The sequence below is a fragment of the Anguilla rostrata genome, chromosome 18 (assembly GCF_018555375.3).
Source record: "Anguilla rostrata isolate EN2019 chromosome 18, ASM1855537v3, whole genome shotgun sequence".
NCBI classification, from domain to species: domain Eukaryota; kingdom Metazoa; phylum Chordata; class Actinopteri; order Anguilliformes; family Anguillidae; genus Anguilla; species Anguilla rostrata.
The window spans coordinates 20,342,746-20,356,706 of NC_057950.1; the positions used below are offsets into that span (position 1 = coordinate 20,342,746).

The 13,961-nt window shown below is 48.9% G+C and overlaps 1 protein-coding gene across 2 annotated transcripts; it reads right to left on the reverse strand.

The window, feature by feature from the left end:
• Window positions 1-3,642: 3,642 nt before the first annotated feature.
• Window positions 3,643-11,255, reverse strand: ndnfl (neuron-derived neurotrophic factor, like). Of its 2 annotated transcripts, none has more exons than XM_064317632.1 (4): window positions 10,607-11,255; window positions 8,190-8,353; window positions 7,251-7,375; window positions 3,643-6,228 (listed from the first exon to the last, which is right to left on the reverse strand). In XM_064317632.1, the coding sequence occupies exons 1-4, from the start codon at window positions 10,616-10,618 to the stop codon at window positions 4,850-4,852; spliced, it is 1,680 nt and encodes a 559-aa protein (XP_064173702.1). In that variant the 5' UTR covers window positions 10,619-11,255; the 3' UTR covers window positions 3,643-4,849. The 2 variants fall into 2 exon arrangements, with proteins under 2 accessions (XP_064173702.1, XP_064173701.1); XM_064317631.1 differs by lacking the exon at window positions 10,607-11,255 and adding an exon at window positions 9,470-9,770.
• Between the last annotated feature and the right edge of the window lie 2,706 nt (window positions 11,256-13,961).

The following is a 13,961-nucleotide window of genomic DNA, read 5'->3' on the forward strand; positions in this document are numbered from 1 at the left end:
CTGGAGCAAAGATGTTATTTTTATTTAAAGGTTTCAGGGGTAGAGGTGGCAGGTAGCAAAACAAAATGAAAAACTACACTGGAAAATACATGGAAATGTTTTTGTTTACATATTTAAGGGTTTCAGGTTAGAGGTGGTGGTAACTATACAACAATTAAAACAAGCACACTGAAAAGTACATTGTGCAATACAAAAGTTACAAAAATACACATTTGCAAATTAATTTATGGGAAAAATCCTCCATATGGCAGTTATATGCTCACTCCTACACATTTGACTTTTCAGGCAGATTAAATAAAGTTTTTGTTTTTATTTTTTCAAAAGAAAATGAGTGTGGACTCACTTTTTCAACAGAAGCAAAATGAAGGGTGTAAAATGTGAAACGGCTCCTTATGCAAAGAGCTCAGAGCAGAAACATGATGCTCATAAGTAATACACTTCTGCTCATTTCCACCCGGCGAAGTATTTGTTCTGTAAAAATCCCCTAATGCATCGTTTGATCCTACCTGGGCACACGCACCTGTGATCGCACGCTAAAGAAACAACTGAAGAACGGTGGTGCTTAACTGCAGCACAACACATTGAAATGAACCGCTTTCCCTTGCCGTTTTGAATACTTCTGTCTGAACCGCATAATTGTCTCGGGATGACTCGGGGCTGAATGAACATTTAATGCTGATAAATTTTTAACCGTTCAATCCAGAACATTCCGTCTGCAGATTGCAGCCAAGGGGTGACAAGAGGTTTCTTAATGTGAGGCTGGTGCATTATTCACTAAATCAAGCCTTTCTTCTTCACTTCTTCCTTCTCTTTCCCATGCTGACCTTCCCTCCCTTTCTGGAGTATTTCGCCTCCAGGTCAGACGGGAATGCGTCAAACCCCTGCTCTCTGGAATCAGGGAGGAATAGTGTCATATTAAGCGTTGAAAACCCTCCCCCGCACCCCCCTTCTCGGAATGTCAGTTTCTCACCATGAGCATCTGCACCAAGCTGTCCGTGGAATTCGCCCCCGTCTCTTCCTGCATTTCCTCTGCCTCCCTTCATTCTCTGTCAGCCTGGCAACACAAGCAGCACATGAGAAACGCTTCCATTCTTTATAACACCCGAGAACACTTCTTCAGATGCCTTGAGAGTTCTGTTACAACCCTACTAACCAAAGTGTGCAATGTCATGAGGGAAATCTGCCATTTTGTTGCCTTTGTATGGTGTCTCCTGCTCTCTATCCTGTCCATGGGGGCTGAGTTTGGGACTGAATACCTGCCCATGGGGGCTGAGTCTAGGGCAGAGTACCTGCTCATGGGGGCTGAGTTTGGGATGGGTATACCTTCTGCTTGCGTTGCTTGTTCCTGTCGCTCTCGTGGGTGAAGGCAGGGAAGGCGGACAGCTCGCGGGCATCGATGGCAGCCTGGATCAGGCTGGCGATGCACGGCTCATCCTTCTGCCCGCAGAATACTGTCGACGCCATGACGTCATCCATGTCTGCAGGTAGAGCTGGCTCACATCCTGCCGCTCATCTTCACTGCTTTTGTGCTTCATCTCAAAGTCCAGGATGTATGCCGAATAAATCTTAGGCCTCAGCCACAGAGCAGGACTCAACTTGCAGTGCCAACACAGCTCAAAGTCACAGGCTAAGAATGCCAGCAAAACTGCAGCATACTGAGGATTAAATTGCTACAGACTGTTATCCCAACAGTGATGATATGCAAAGCATTCAGTCAGTTTCTAGCAGTGAGGACTCTCTAAAGCCCACAGGGCTTCAGGAATGAACACCTCATTTCAGAAACATCCCTGCAATGCACGGCTGTGATCAGATGCATCCAAATCGCTCAGTTCAGGAAAATGTCAGATTTGAACAGACATTGCGTAAGTTTTTTCCTTTGTTCCCTGAAATGATTGAACTGAAATGGATTTGACCCCAGCCTTGTTGCATTGAACACCTTTAAGCTACTGACTGAGCTACTGTCAATATAATTAGATCATTTCTGGTGGTCAGTTTAGCACACCCCCATGGGCACATGGTTCAGAGGCACAAGCAGGATGGTCACCACAGGGAAGATTTTTGTCTCCAGTAATCCCCCCAGGACCGGTTCTGACCCGGGGGGTCCGTCTCCTCGTCCACAGTCCCCTGCTCGTCACTGCTACACAGTCCTTTGCTCCACGTCGCCATGCAGAGAGTACACCCTGCCCAACATCCGCCAACAGCACAGCACAGCACAGCCTGTGGCTCAATGTCCACAGATAACGCAATAGCCTGGACCTGTGCTCAAGACCCCATCAGAACTGCAGTCATGTTTATGATGCGTCTGATAGGCTTTACGATGCATTTAATATGACTTCATCCGTGCTAGTTCGGTTCAGGCTTTAATTAAAGATGAGCCTTGGGGTAGTATTTTTCTCTTGCACCCGATCTGCATAATGATGCCACTGAAATTGTGCTGTGGGGAAAATACTAGATCATTTTTAAATATATAATTATGTATAATATGTAAAAAAAATATATATATAAAAAATAAAAAAAAGACAAAAGTCTACTCAAAATGTAAAGCGACAAAAATAATGTTAATTTTATTAGAGTTAATACGAGAAAATGCTTGTGTTCATTGCGGTGCACATTGACACATTTTTAGCACCAGCTGCACACCAACACGATCTCTCCCAAGGCACAGAGGACGTGTCAGTTAATCTGGAGCTTTCATGTCAGAACAGCAGGCAGTAGGTCTATTTTAAAGCAGTTTAAAGAATGCATACTAATACGTGCATTTCAATAACAGGATATACATTTACGCTCATACTTGGAATTTCTCGGTAGCTTTATGATCCTCGGGGGCTCAGTCAGGGTGGACCTGCAGAGACAATTTATAAAACTTCGGCCTCCGACGCCTCCTTTGCGACGTCCAGCACATACAGGTTGGATGTCTTGAACAGGTCTTGGCATCGTTCTAGTAAAGCAATTAAACACGATCTGTACTGTTATTGCTAGGAGGTACACAAATCGAGTATAATCCATCTGGCAACTGAAATGCTAACTACCCAGCTTACGTTAGTTATTTGCCAAAACACACAGTTTTCAAGACATTAGCTAGCTCGTGTCACTGTTATTAGGTGCAACGAGAGGACATGCTAAAATAAGTTTTAATAATATGTTTAAATGAGAGCTTGCTTGCAAAAGGGGGGTTACTTTAATACCTGAAGATAATGGATTTCGGATAATATTTCTTACATTATACTTACATGCCAATCTCTTTTTGGCGAATGTATCGATCCTGGCCATGCAATACATTCTCTGCTTGCTGTAATTGCTTTTTATTTTGTTTCATTTGAAAACCTAATTTTGTGGATTTCCCGTTCAGACCATAGAAGTTCCCAATTTAGCCTTTGTTTCAGAGTAGAACTGTCTAATTCACCTAAGTAAATCATGATGTTGTATGCCCTAGGGGAGACACAGGCGCTGCAAGCAAACAAACAAATAAATAAATGTAGTGTCCTAAATTACGTTCAATGAATTTTGCATATCACGTCCTTATGCTGCTTTCAGATCAGCTTATCATAACTGATGTGCCTGTTTTTGTTCACAGGCAAGATCCATAACAGTATAATGGAATGCACACGGTAAAGACACTAACAATAATAAAACTGCCACAACTTTGTTATATTTATATTTAATAGGAAGGACCAAGGGGCTTTACAGACACACAGACACAATCTGTGCAATTAAATGGCACAAGATACAGGTAAATAATAATAAAACCTGAATTAAGCCATAATAAAAAACTAGAACTACAAAAATAATTATAATGACTAATAAATGTAAAGGGACATTACAACATTAGGTACTTTACTTTAAGTAAGAAAATAGCACATGGAAACATCCTAGTACAGATGTTGGGACAACTACTGAACAAGTTGACATAATAGCAGTAACAGTATCATGCATTGAACTCGTGTTTTATATTTGCCTATTTATATTTGACATTTAAAAGGTGAGATGTATTACAATTTTCTAACGTACAAATGTACTAGTCTTTCATATAGCATACTATCTGCTTTTCATTATGTAACATTTTCTTTATAATAGCCTATATTTACAAAGTTTCTTAACATTATATTGAGATTTAAACAAAGGAAATATCATCCATGAAGAGGACTTTAGCTTATTTGTCAGTAAATGTTATAATTTACTTGATATAAAAGCTTGATTGCGTTTGTTCGATATGTTGGAATGTAAATGATGGGTTTTATTGGCGTACTAAAATGTAACACAGTGATCTCAATGGCAGCAAAGCTGATGATTGTCCCTCCTGCTCTACCACATGCTAAAGCAGAACAGAGAACACATACTGACTTGCCACAGGGGTCATAACTCTGCATCAGTCTCGCTTTGTATGGCGACCTTGGTTCATCCGTGACACGTGTGGTAATAAAATCACGCCTCGTGTCTGCAGTGACACGGCCTCCTCCGTGTCAGCTCTCTTCTGTTTTATCGCGGGCTGAGACTGTACTTTAGCACTCCTGTATTTGATCTGAGCAGCTCTAACGTTCTCTTTGTTGGTTGGATTCAGGCACGAAATAAGTAACAGTGAGTTCAGAGAGGTGGCGCGTGAACATGAAGAACTGCGACAGTAACGCACACCAATAACAACGACAAAAAAAAGCCGACGGTCCACTGTGGCGGCGTGGCGGCCGCCCTGGCCCTCCGCTCCTTCTGCCGTCAGTACCAGCGAGGGGGAAAAGGGCCCGAAACTGGGTCAGAAAAATAAAGACGAAAACAGTTACGAGAACAGTCTCCTCCCTTCCGTGACTTTGCTTTGCTTGTTGAGTCTGTTATGTGGCGAGACTGCGGTGGGAGGCGCTCAGCAGTCCTTCCTTGTGCGCACTGTCTTGCTGTGGTATTTGATTGGGATCCCCCAGCGTCTCATTAGATACACATCGAACACGTAGGCCGCCCCGGGCTCCAGGCCCGCGATGGTGGCCGTGGTGACGGCTCGGCGCGGGTTCAGCTCCTGGAAGTACTTGCAGAGGACCTTCTCGGCGTCGCCGCGCGACTCGGGCCCCAGGCACCTGTCCGCGGCGGCGCCCTCCCCCTCGCCCAGCTGGCGGCGGTAAACGCAGTACAGGCTCCTCTCCTCCGTGCCCAGCCAGGCCAGCGTCACCGACCGGCAGCCCCTCAGCCGGTTGAAGGACTTGATCTGCAGGGTGGGCGGGAGGGAGGGCGGGGCCTGCCGGTGGTAGGCGGAGGAGACCTGCAGCTTGACGGCGGGCCCGGGCGGGGCCGAGCCGGACGGGGCGGGGGTCCCGCCCTCCAGGTGTATCAGGTAGGAGGGCTTTCCCTGGAGCCAGACCTGCGCCACCTCCGAGCCGACGGGCCGAGAGGCCAGGACCTGCCCCTTGCTGGAGACGGTGAGCCGGACGCCCTCAGCTCCGCAGCTCTGCAGGGTGAGCAGGGCGCTCTGCTGCCAGCCCTGGGGGTGGAAGCTGAACAGGGGGCCGCCCTGCCGCCCCTCCCCCCGGAGCGGGACCCACCGGCGCTCGCCCTCCCTCAGCTGGGCCACGGCGGGCCGGGCCTCCTCGTGCGTGCGGGCGAAGGTGCCCGTGTACGCCGAGCTGGTGCCGTTGCGCGTGTCCATCGCGAACACGTCGAAGTAGTACTGCGTGTCCGGGGTGAGCTCGGACACCGTGCACACGCTCTCCGCGCCTTCGCACGCGCACCGCAGCCCCGCGGGGGGGTCCGGCAGGGGGGCGCCCTCCTCCCCTTCCTCGAAGGAGTCCCACTGCTGCCACCACCACTCCTTGAGGATGGGCCACGCCGTCACCTTCTTCCCCCTCTTCTTCCTGTCCTTGGCGGCCTCCTCCGCAGCGCACAGGCTCCTGTAGTTGTGCTTGCGGTTGACGAGCACGCAGTACCGGTAGCCGCTTCCGCCCGGCGGGAGCCTCAGGACCGAGTTGCTAGGCGACCAGCTGAGGGTGACGCTGGTCATGCCCACCCCCACCGTGTGGACGCGGGGGTCGGGGGGCAGCTCCGGGAAGGCCCCCGGGGGCCCGGCCCCTTCCTGCAGGTACACGGACGCCCTGGTGTCCTGCTCCCGGGATCTGAGCCTGAGGATGTAGATGGACGCCGGGGCGTAGGCCGCGCCTCTGAAAGTTTCCACCGCGTTGCCCGTGTAGCTGTGCATCTTCACCTCCATCCCGGGCCCCCTCCACCACACCTCCGGCATGCTCTTCTTTGAGCTCCCTGTTGGGAGAGAGCTGTGTTTACTCCCTTCAGTAATCCTCGCTAGGATTATACGAGGCGCTCACATTTCCATTTTGCCTCACACGCACACGGGCTCGCTCTCTTTCGCAATGATAATTTTGTCACACTTTTTTGAAAAATGAAAGGAGCAAACGTTATGCAATCAAAGTGAATTATTGATACTGTTAATGGGGACGCTGCTCCCTGAAAGATTTATGTCATCGTAACGCTGTTTTTTCTTCTGAAGAGTTTATCCCCCCTCAAAACGTATTTGGAATAAAAGCGTGACTTGGCTTATAATGAGATATTTATGCAGATGAATGCGTTGTGCGATAAAGCGCTTTGTGGGAGTTTGTCTCCACGCTTTCCAATTACCGCTCAGATGGTTAAGCAGGTGAATTGCATGCCAAGTCATCGCATTGCAAAACCAACGCTTTTGTGTTAAGCCGGCCCGCTCCCCCATGACCTGCCGACCTTGGCGTCACTCGCGAGGTGTTGAGGTCTGAGGTGTTCAGTGAGACGGGACTGGAAGGCTTTTATCACATGGGTTTATGGTGCACAGCACATCCATCATCTTAACATTAAAAAGTGAAAGTAGACCTAATATGAAGGCAAGGAAGCATAGCATAGTTGGACACTTCAAAACGGTCCTGGGAAGAACTTATCTCTCCTTATGTTGAAATGTTCCATGGTACCATGTCATTTATAAATCTCTAACTCTATCTCTGAAGCTGGAAATTGCAGAATACTTCGTTCGTACTGGAAGAGCTTCCACGTGCTAACCAACCGCAGTCACTATTCCTGGGAAAGCTGTAGTAGAGTTACTCGGGAAAGTAAGGATTCTTTTTATGTGTTGAGTGGCAGGTAAGTCCAGGACTTTATAATACCCTATTGCTTGGCCTTCCCTGGACGGAAGGAAATCCAGATATGAAAGTGTGCTAAATAGAGATGAAAGCTGAAATGTGATGGAGAGTATTTAGTGCTCTCCATGTGTCACGCCCTCCCCCTCCCCCTCCACTCACAGTGCAGGTTCTTCAGGGGCTTGTCCTTCAGTGTCCTAGCGCTCAGGGTCCACTCAATGGGTACGTCACAGGGGCTCACAGTGACAGACATCATGGGGGTCTTCTTCTTCAGGGTGAAGTACAGCCTGTTGGGGGGGAACACACTTCAATGCTAGCTTAAATGCCCGGGCTCTGTGACCTTTGCCAACACTGACACGTGCGTCGCTACGTCCAAGCAATCTGGGCTGAGACGCCTAGGGAGGCCCTTGACTGATCCCTGGTAAGACCTATCAATCTTTTCAGCAGATTAAATCCCAGTGGATTTAGATCATGTCTGGATCAACAATAAGGAGGTCGTCTGTCTCGGCTCTTGGGGATGCAGTACTCATATTAACACTCTAATACTGTCAAATTGCCCTATTCTACACGCTGTTTCATTTCCGCACCCAGTTACTGTTCTGCAGTTCCACAACCAGCATGATTGGGGTCAGTTCACCCATTGCAGGAAATTCACTCATAGTGCGTTTTGGTCCTTTTAAAATTCAAGAATTGAACAGCATTTCTGTCTCTTAAAGAGATAAAGGGCAGAGGTTCCCAAAGGAGGTTTCTTTCTCAACTTGCTCAGCAGTTCTGGCTTTCTCTATTTGACCTATCAGTCAATATTATCCAGATATGACATTAACTCATTGCCATGAAGAAAAGAAGATGTATTTTTTTTTACCAATGCTGCGTTGTCTTCAAATGATTTCTTTAGTTGGTTTGTTTTTGCTTCTGTTATCAGTCACTCTTTTTTTAGGTTGGAACTGATGGGATACTATATTTTTCAGGTAAACAGCCTCACTAGGGAAACCTTTGCCTATCCAGTCCAGTCCAATTCAGTCCAGTCCAGACTAATTCAGTCCGGTCCAGTCCTTGGGTCTTTAACTGCCCAGCCATTCTTCTGTACTTGTGTTCCCTTACCTCCGGGTCCGGTCCTTGGGAAGATGGATGGAAGTTACCTGGGAGTCAGGTAACCAGGAAGTGGCCCTGAGGGGCACCTCGTTTTCAGGGGCCAGAGCCCAGACCGGGCCACAGAGGAGGGCAGCGGCCAGGCAGTGGCACCAGGACAGAGCCATCCCTGTGACCTGCAAGAGAGCGAAGGACAGGTGAGGCCAGGGAGGAGATGACAAGACTGTATCTTAAGCATTAGCTTCACACTACAACTCAATCCCAACACATCACCTCCACCACAATCCCAGCACATCACCTCCATCTCAATCCCAGCACATCACCTCCATCACAATCCCAGCACATCACCTCCATCTCAATCCCAGCACATCACCTCCACCACAATCCCAACACATCACCTCCTGTCTGGGGACCGATGGAGACTTGTCTCTGGCTGATGATTCACTCATATGAGAAAAGGCTTATTTTTATTCAGAGAGAATTATTCATGCAGGGAATAAATTTCTATATTTCTCTGGGATTTTCATAACACAGCTTGCCAGTTGGAGAGACTTACTCACAAGACAACTTTCAAAGGGAGCCAACCGGGTGAACTATTACTCAGGAGTAAATTCCTTTGAAAATAAATCTATTTACAGCAATGGAGCTCAACAAGATTTGTACTCCGAATATAACTTTTTTTCCCAGCTGCATTCAAGTCAGCAATCCTCGTTATCAGAGCAAAGTATATGCTTTTTATTTGAAAAAGAAAGATGCCAGACTTAATACAAACAGAGTTTTTACTGCCTGGGTTTCCAAGGACTAGAAAAACCCTTTGTTGTTTTTTTTTTTCAAAAGACTGTCGCAGGTTGCGATGCATATTTCCACGGAGGACACGGGTTCAAAGTCGCAGGCGTTACCCCCCTCTGCACACCCAACCCACTCCAGCTGTTCGCTCGCAGGTTAAACAAATTGTCCAATTGCACAAACAGTAGTATTGGCACAGCTTAATTCCCTCAGGTTCCAGTCTAAGTTCACAGCTCATAGCAGCTGTGATTACAAGTTACCGAGCATGTCATTACCCTTGAACGGATGATGCCAGAGAGTAAGAGAGAGAGAGGAGAGGAGAGAGGGAGGAGAGAGTGAGAGAGGAGGAATAGAGAGTGCAACTGAGAGTGGCTGTGTAAGTAAAAGCAAGGTAGAAAAGCAAACAAACACAGCTGATTAGTATTTATCTCCCACCCACAGTGAATGGGTACTTAAACACCACGCACACATGTTGCCAAAGCAATGAGAGAGGTCTGTGTATTTACCCTCGTTGAAGAGAATCCGGCACGATTCTGAGTCACGGTTGTTTTTTTTTGTTTTTTTTTTCGAAACGCGCCTCGCGTTAAATATGCGCAAGGCTCCCGAGTAATTACTGCCGATTGAATTTTCATAAGCCGAAGACCCAGCTGCGGGCTTACTTAACTTAAACAAGTCTATATATAACCTCCTTTGTGAGGCGCGGGTGAAGCCCAGAGCGCGTGTGTCACCGAGACCCTTCCATTAGAGACCATCGCTTCGTCAGCGCGTACGGAGCTTGTCGATATGTTCTTCGGATACGACCGCAAGGGAAAGGGGGGGGGTGTCAAGTTGCGCCCGGTCCTCAAAGGGATCCAATCTGCCCCCCCCACCCCCCCCCATCATGAGTGCCGTGGAGAGATTAAATGCTATGAAGAAAGCGGCGTCCCAGCGGGATTGGGCTCAGCCTTATCACTGCTCAGCCCTACCTTCTCCACAACTTCAGAGAGCCGCGAGCGCAGACGGACCGGGTGCCGTCGAGTCTTTATGGGATTTGGTACGCCTGATTTACCCTCGTTTTCCTGCGCGTCTCATGTCCTTCTCTCTCTCCTTCTCTCTCTTTCTTTCCCCCGCCTATTCACTCACTTTCAGCCCGACAGTTTAGTCCACAGTACAGCAGGGAAAGGGAGATAGGGAGAAAGTGAGAGGGGGAGAGGGGGAGAGAGCAAAGAATAGGAAAAGAGATTAAATGAGAGAAGAAAAAAGGAGGCATTTGGATGGGAGAAGGGCATAGAACATATCATAAGAACCAAGAAAAATATTTCAGTCCACTCTAAGACTTTACTAACAAAGTATCCATGCACACAGCCATCTCAACAAAATGAAAACATAAACACACACACACACATGCACACGTACGCAAGCAGACACACACACATGCACACACACATAGATGCACAAACACACACACATGCACACACACATAGATGCACACACACACATGCACACATACGCAAGCAGACACACACACACACGCACACACGTGTATATGCATGCACATACCACACACACAAACAGACAGGGAACTGCAAACAACTTAAAACAGAGACATCAGAGAAGTGAAGAGATGCAAAGCAACTTTAGAGCAGCAGCACTGGTTCTCTGACCTGGTGGATCATCCACCGCGGAGCAGAAGAATGAGGCTCTTCTCCGGTCCTTGTCCCAGGAGCTACGGGCCAGTCCCCCTTCCCCCCAGGGTCTCCTCTCTGAGGCGCACACGGGCCCCTGGAATCGGGTGAGTGTACACGAGCGCGCGGAGGCCGTCCCGACCCCCCTGTCCTGAAGCCGGAGCTGGAGTGACTGAGGCTTGTCTGCACTGCACTGACGCTTGTCTGGAGTGTGTGTGTCTGTGTGTGAGAGAGAGAGGGAGAGAGAGAGAGAGAGAGAGCTGTACAGCTTGTCCGGAGCGCACGCACGTGTGTGTATGTGTGTGTGTGTGTGAGAGAGAGAGAGAGCTGTACAGCTTGTCCGGAGCACGCGCACGTGTGTGTATGTGTGTGTGTGTGAGAGAGAGAGAGAGCTGTACTGACAGCTTGTCTGGCCTTCCGCTCAGATCTGAGCCGTCTGGAGAGTGAGCCGGAGAAATCAAACCGAGAAAGGCGCGTGCATGTGTGTGTGTGTGCGTGTGTGTGAGAGAGAGAGAGAGAGAGAGAGAGAGTGAGTGAGTGAGTGGCTGACTGACTGACTGAGTGAGTGAGTGAGTGAGCAAGCAGGCGAGCAAATGCACGAGTGAGTGACTGAGTGAGCAAGTGAGTGGATTAGCGAGTGAGTGAACGAGCAAGTGGGAGGGTGAGAATAGTAATATGAGGAGGGGCGGGGGTCGTTGTTAGGGCTGGTGACAGTAGATGGGGAGGGGGTGTACTGAACTCACTGCTTGCTCTCCATGCTTGTGGGGGCCAGAACAGGGCAGGAATTGGGACCCTGGGGCATAGGGGCGGGGCTTTCTTCCCTCATGCACTTGCCATTGGCTGTGAATTTTACACATGCATGCATCTGGTGCCCTGCCACTCAGTGGAGGCTGACATGTGAGAGACTGGAGAGAAGACAGGGTAGGGCTGCACCTATGCATGCGTGGGTCTATGAGACACCTGAAAGATCACCCTCCCCTGACTCAGAGTGGACCTCACAAGGAAATGGATGAGTTGTATTTATTTTTTTTTTTTGGGGGGGGGGGGGGTCACTGCATTCGTGCCACAGTGTTGATTGATTTGAGGAGTGCAGGGGGCCCAGGCCAATCAATATGGTTCCCAGAAACCCCCCAATCTCACCTAGAGCAGCAGTGAGGCTAGCTATGCCTGCCTGCTGCTCAAGGCAACCTGAGTGATCACAGTCATTTATCACCACGTCTTTCTATATTCCCTCTGCTGTGAAGGAAGCATTCAGCATAATTCATACTGCATTTGACTGTATTATTACAATTTTCTTTCATTTGTTATTTATTTATTTATTTATTTATTTGATGGATACAATGCACTAAAGCAACATTTCTGCACATGTGTCTTTGTGATGTACCAGATTTATATGAAAATTTCATTTTCATCTGTCCTTTCATCATGTTTCTGACTGCTAGAATGTCATCCTATGTTTCGCTCTCTGTTCTGGGGAAACTTTGTGATCGCGCACAAGGTTTTTGGCAAGTTGCTGAACAGGAACTGCTCGAACCGCCGGATTGGACCCGATGTTTGTTTAAAAGTTTCAGATCTGCCCCACCGTGCAGCATCTGCGAAGTTTGCAAGAGCTTGTCAAGCCATCAAACGATGATGCTGATATTCCTGAAAGAAGGATGCTAATTAACTGCCGCGTTAGCCTGCCTTTTTTGCATCCGGAAAAAAACGAAAACCGTTACGTTTATTATTCCGTTTATTTTACCGACAAGTTGTGAAGTACGAAGACGTTGCGTCCAATCCCCCCCACTTTCCCTCCAAATCAGTCAGCATCCAGGTATTTCACACCCAGAAAAGAAATATTTCCCACATGATCCCTCCTGGCCTTGGGGTGTCCTGGACATTGACAGCCTCTCTCTTCTGCTGTTCTTTCTGTGCCATCAGAGATGGCCTGGATGTGTCTTTTGATCACGCTGCGTCTCTTCTCTTGTGCTCTCGTTAATAATTAATGAGCGAGCGGTTACTGGACGCCTCGAACCTCCGAGGAAAAAAGAGCAAATTTAATTTAAATAATTTCATGAAAGAAATTCCAAATTACCCGTTTATTCATAATTTATGGCGCGTTACATTGCATGCATAATGCAGAGGCCGTCTTTATTATGATCATGTATTAAATATCGTGTTATCCGGGTGAGATCTCATGCGAACGCAAGCAGAGTTTTTTTTTTTTTTCAGATCGACGTGATCCGACAGCAATCACTTTTTCGCGGGGCAGAGAGAGAGAGCCAGTCGGCGAGCGAGCGCTCTGCGCTTCTCCCCGGCGGACGAAGGGTTAACAGAAATCTTTATTTTTAACAGCATATCATCAGCGGCGGCCCATCTGCTCCTGAGCTGCCGGCTGGTCTCCCGGGACACCGCGATATCTCACCATCTCAGAGCAGGGGGCAGGGGTGGGGGCGTGGGGGAAGGATGGTGTGTGTGTGTGTGTGTGTGTGTTTGAGGAGGGGGTAGGTGGCTGGTGGCTGAACGATCCAACTGGGGATTGAGGTATTGGGAGATTGTGGGAGGGGGGTTGGGTGTCCCAGGGAACTGAATGTGAATCTATTAACGGGAGGGAGGAAGAGTTGTCAGGGGTGACCTCTGAGGGAGCCCCCCCCCCCCCACACACACACCAGTCCTGAGGAAGCTTAATATTCAGAGCCCTTCCTAACAGACTCCCCGCTCACACAGGCTGTGCAAACAGCTTGCTCCGCTAGTCGCTCATTAGCCAAATACTGCGTACCCGCTGTGCGCCATCACACCCTCCCGTCCTCCTCCGCCGGGACCCGCCGCGCTGCGTCTCTATTGGCCCCGAGACGCCAAGCGCCCCACATGCGGGACCTGGGCGCCCAGGGCGACAGCAACAGGAGCAAGAGGGGAGAGCGCCTGCAGATAACACAGAGGGACTGACGAGGGGGGTGGCTGAACAGAGGGGTGAGAGTGAGGCTGAACAGAGGGAGAGGTGAGCTGAAGGGGCAACAGGGGAGGAGGTGACGGACTGAACAGAGGGGAGAGGTGAACAGAGGGGAGGTGAGCTGAAAGAGGAAGTGAGCTGAAGAGGGGAGAGGTGAGCTGAAGAGGGAGAGGTGAGACTGAACAGAGGGGAGAGGTGAGGCTGAACAGAGGGGAGAGGTGAGGCTGAACAGAGGGGAGAGGTGAGGCTGAACAGAGGGGAGAGGTGAGACTGAACAGAGGGGAGAGGTGAGACTGAACAGAGGGGAGAGGTGAGACTGAACAGAGGGGAGAGGTGAGGCTGGACAGAGACGAGGATGAGCAGAGGGGAGAGGGGCACTAGAATGCGAATGCTCCCCGGATGCGC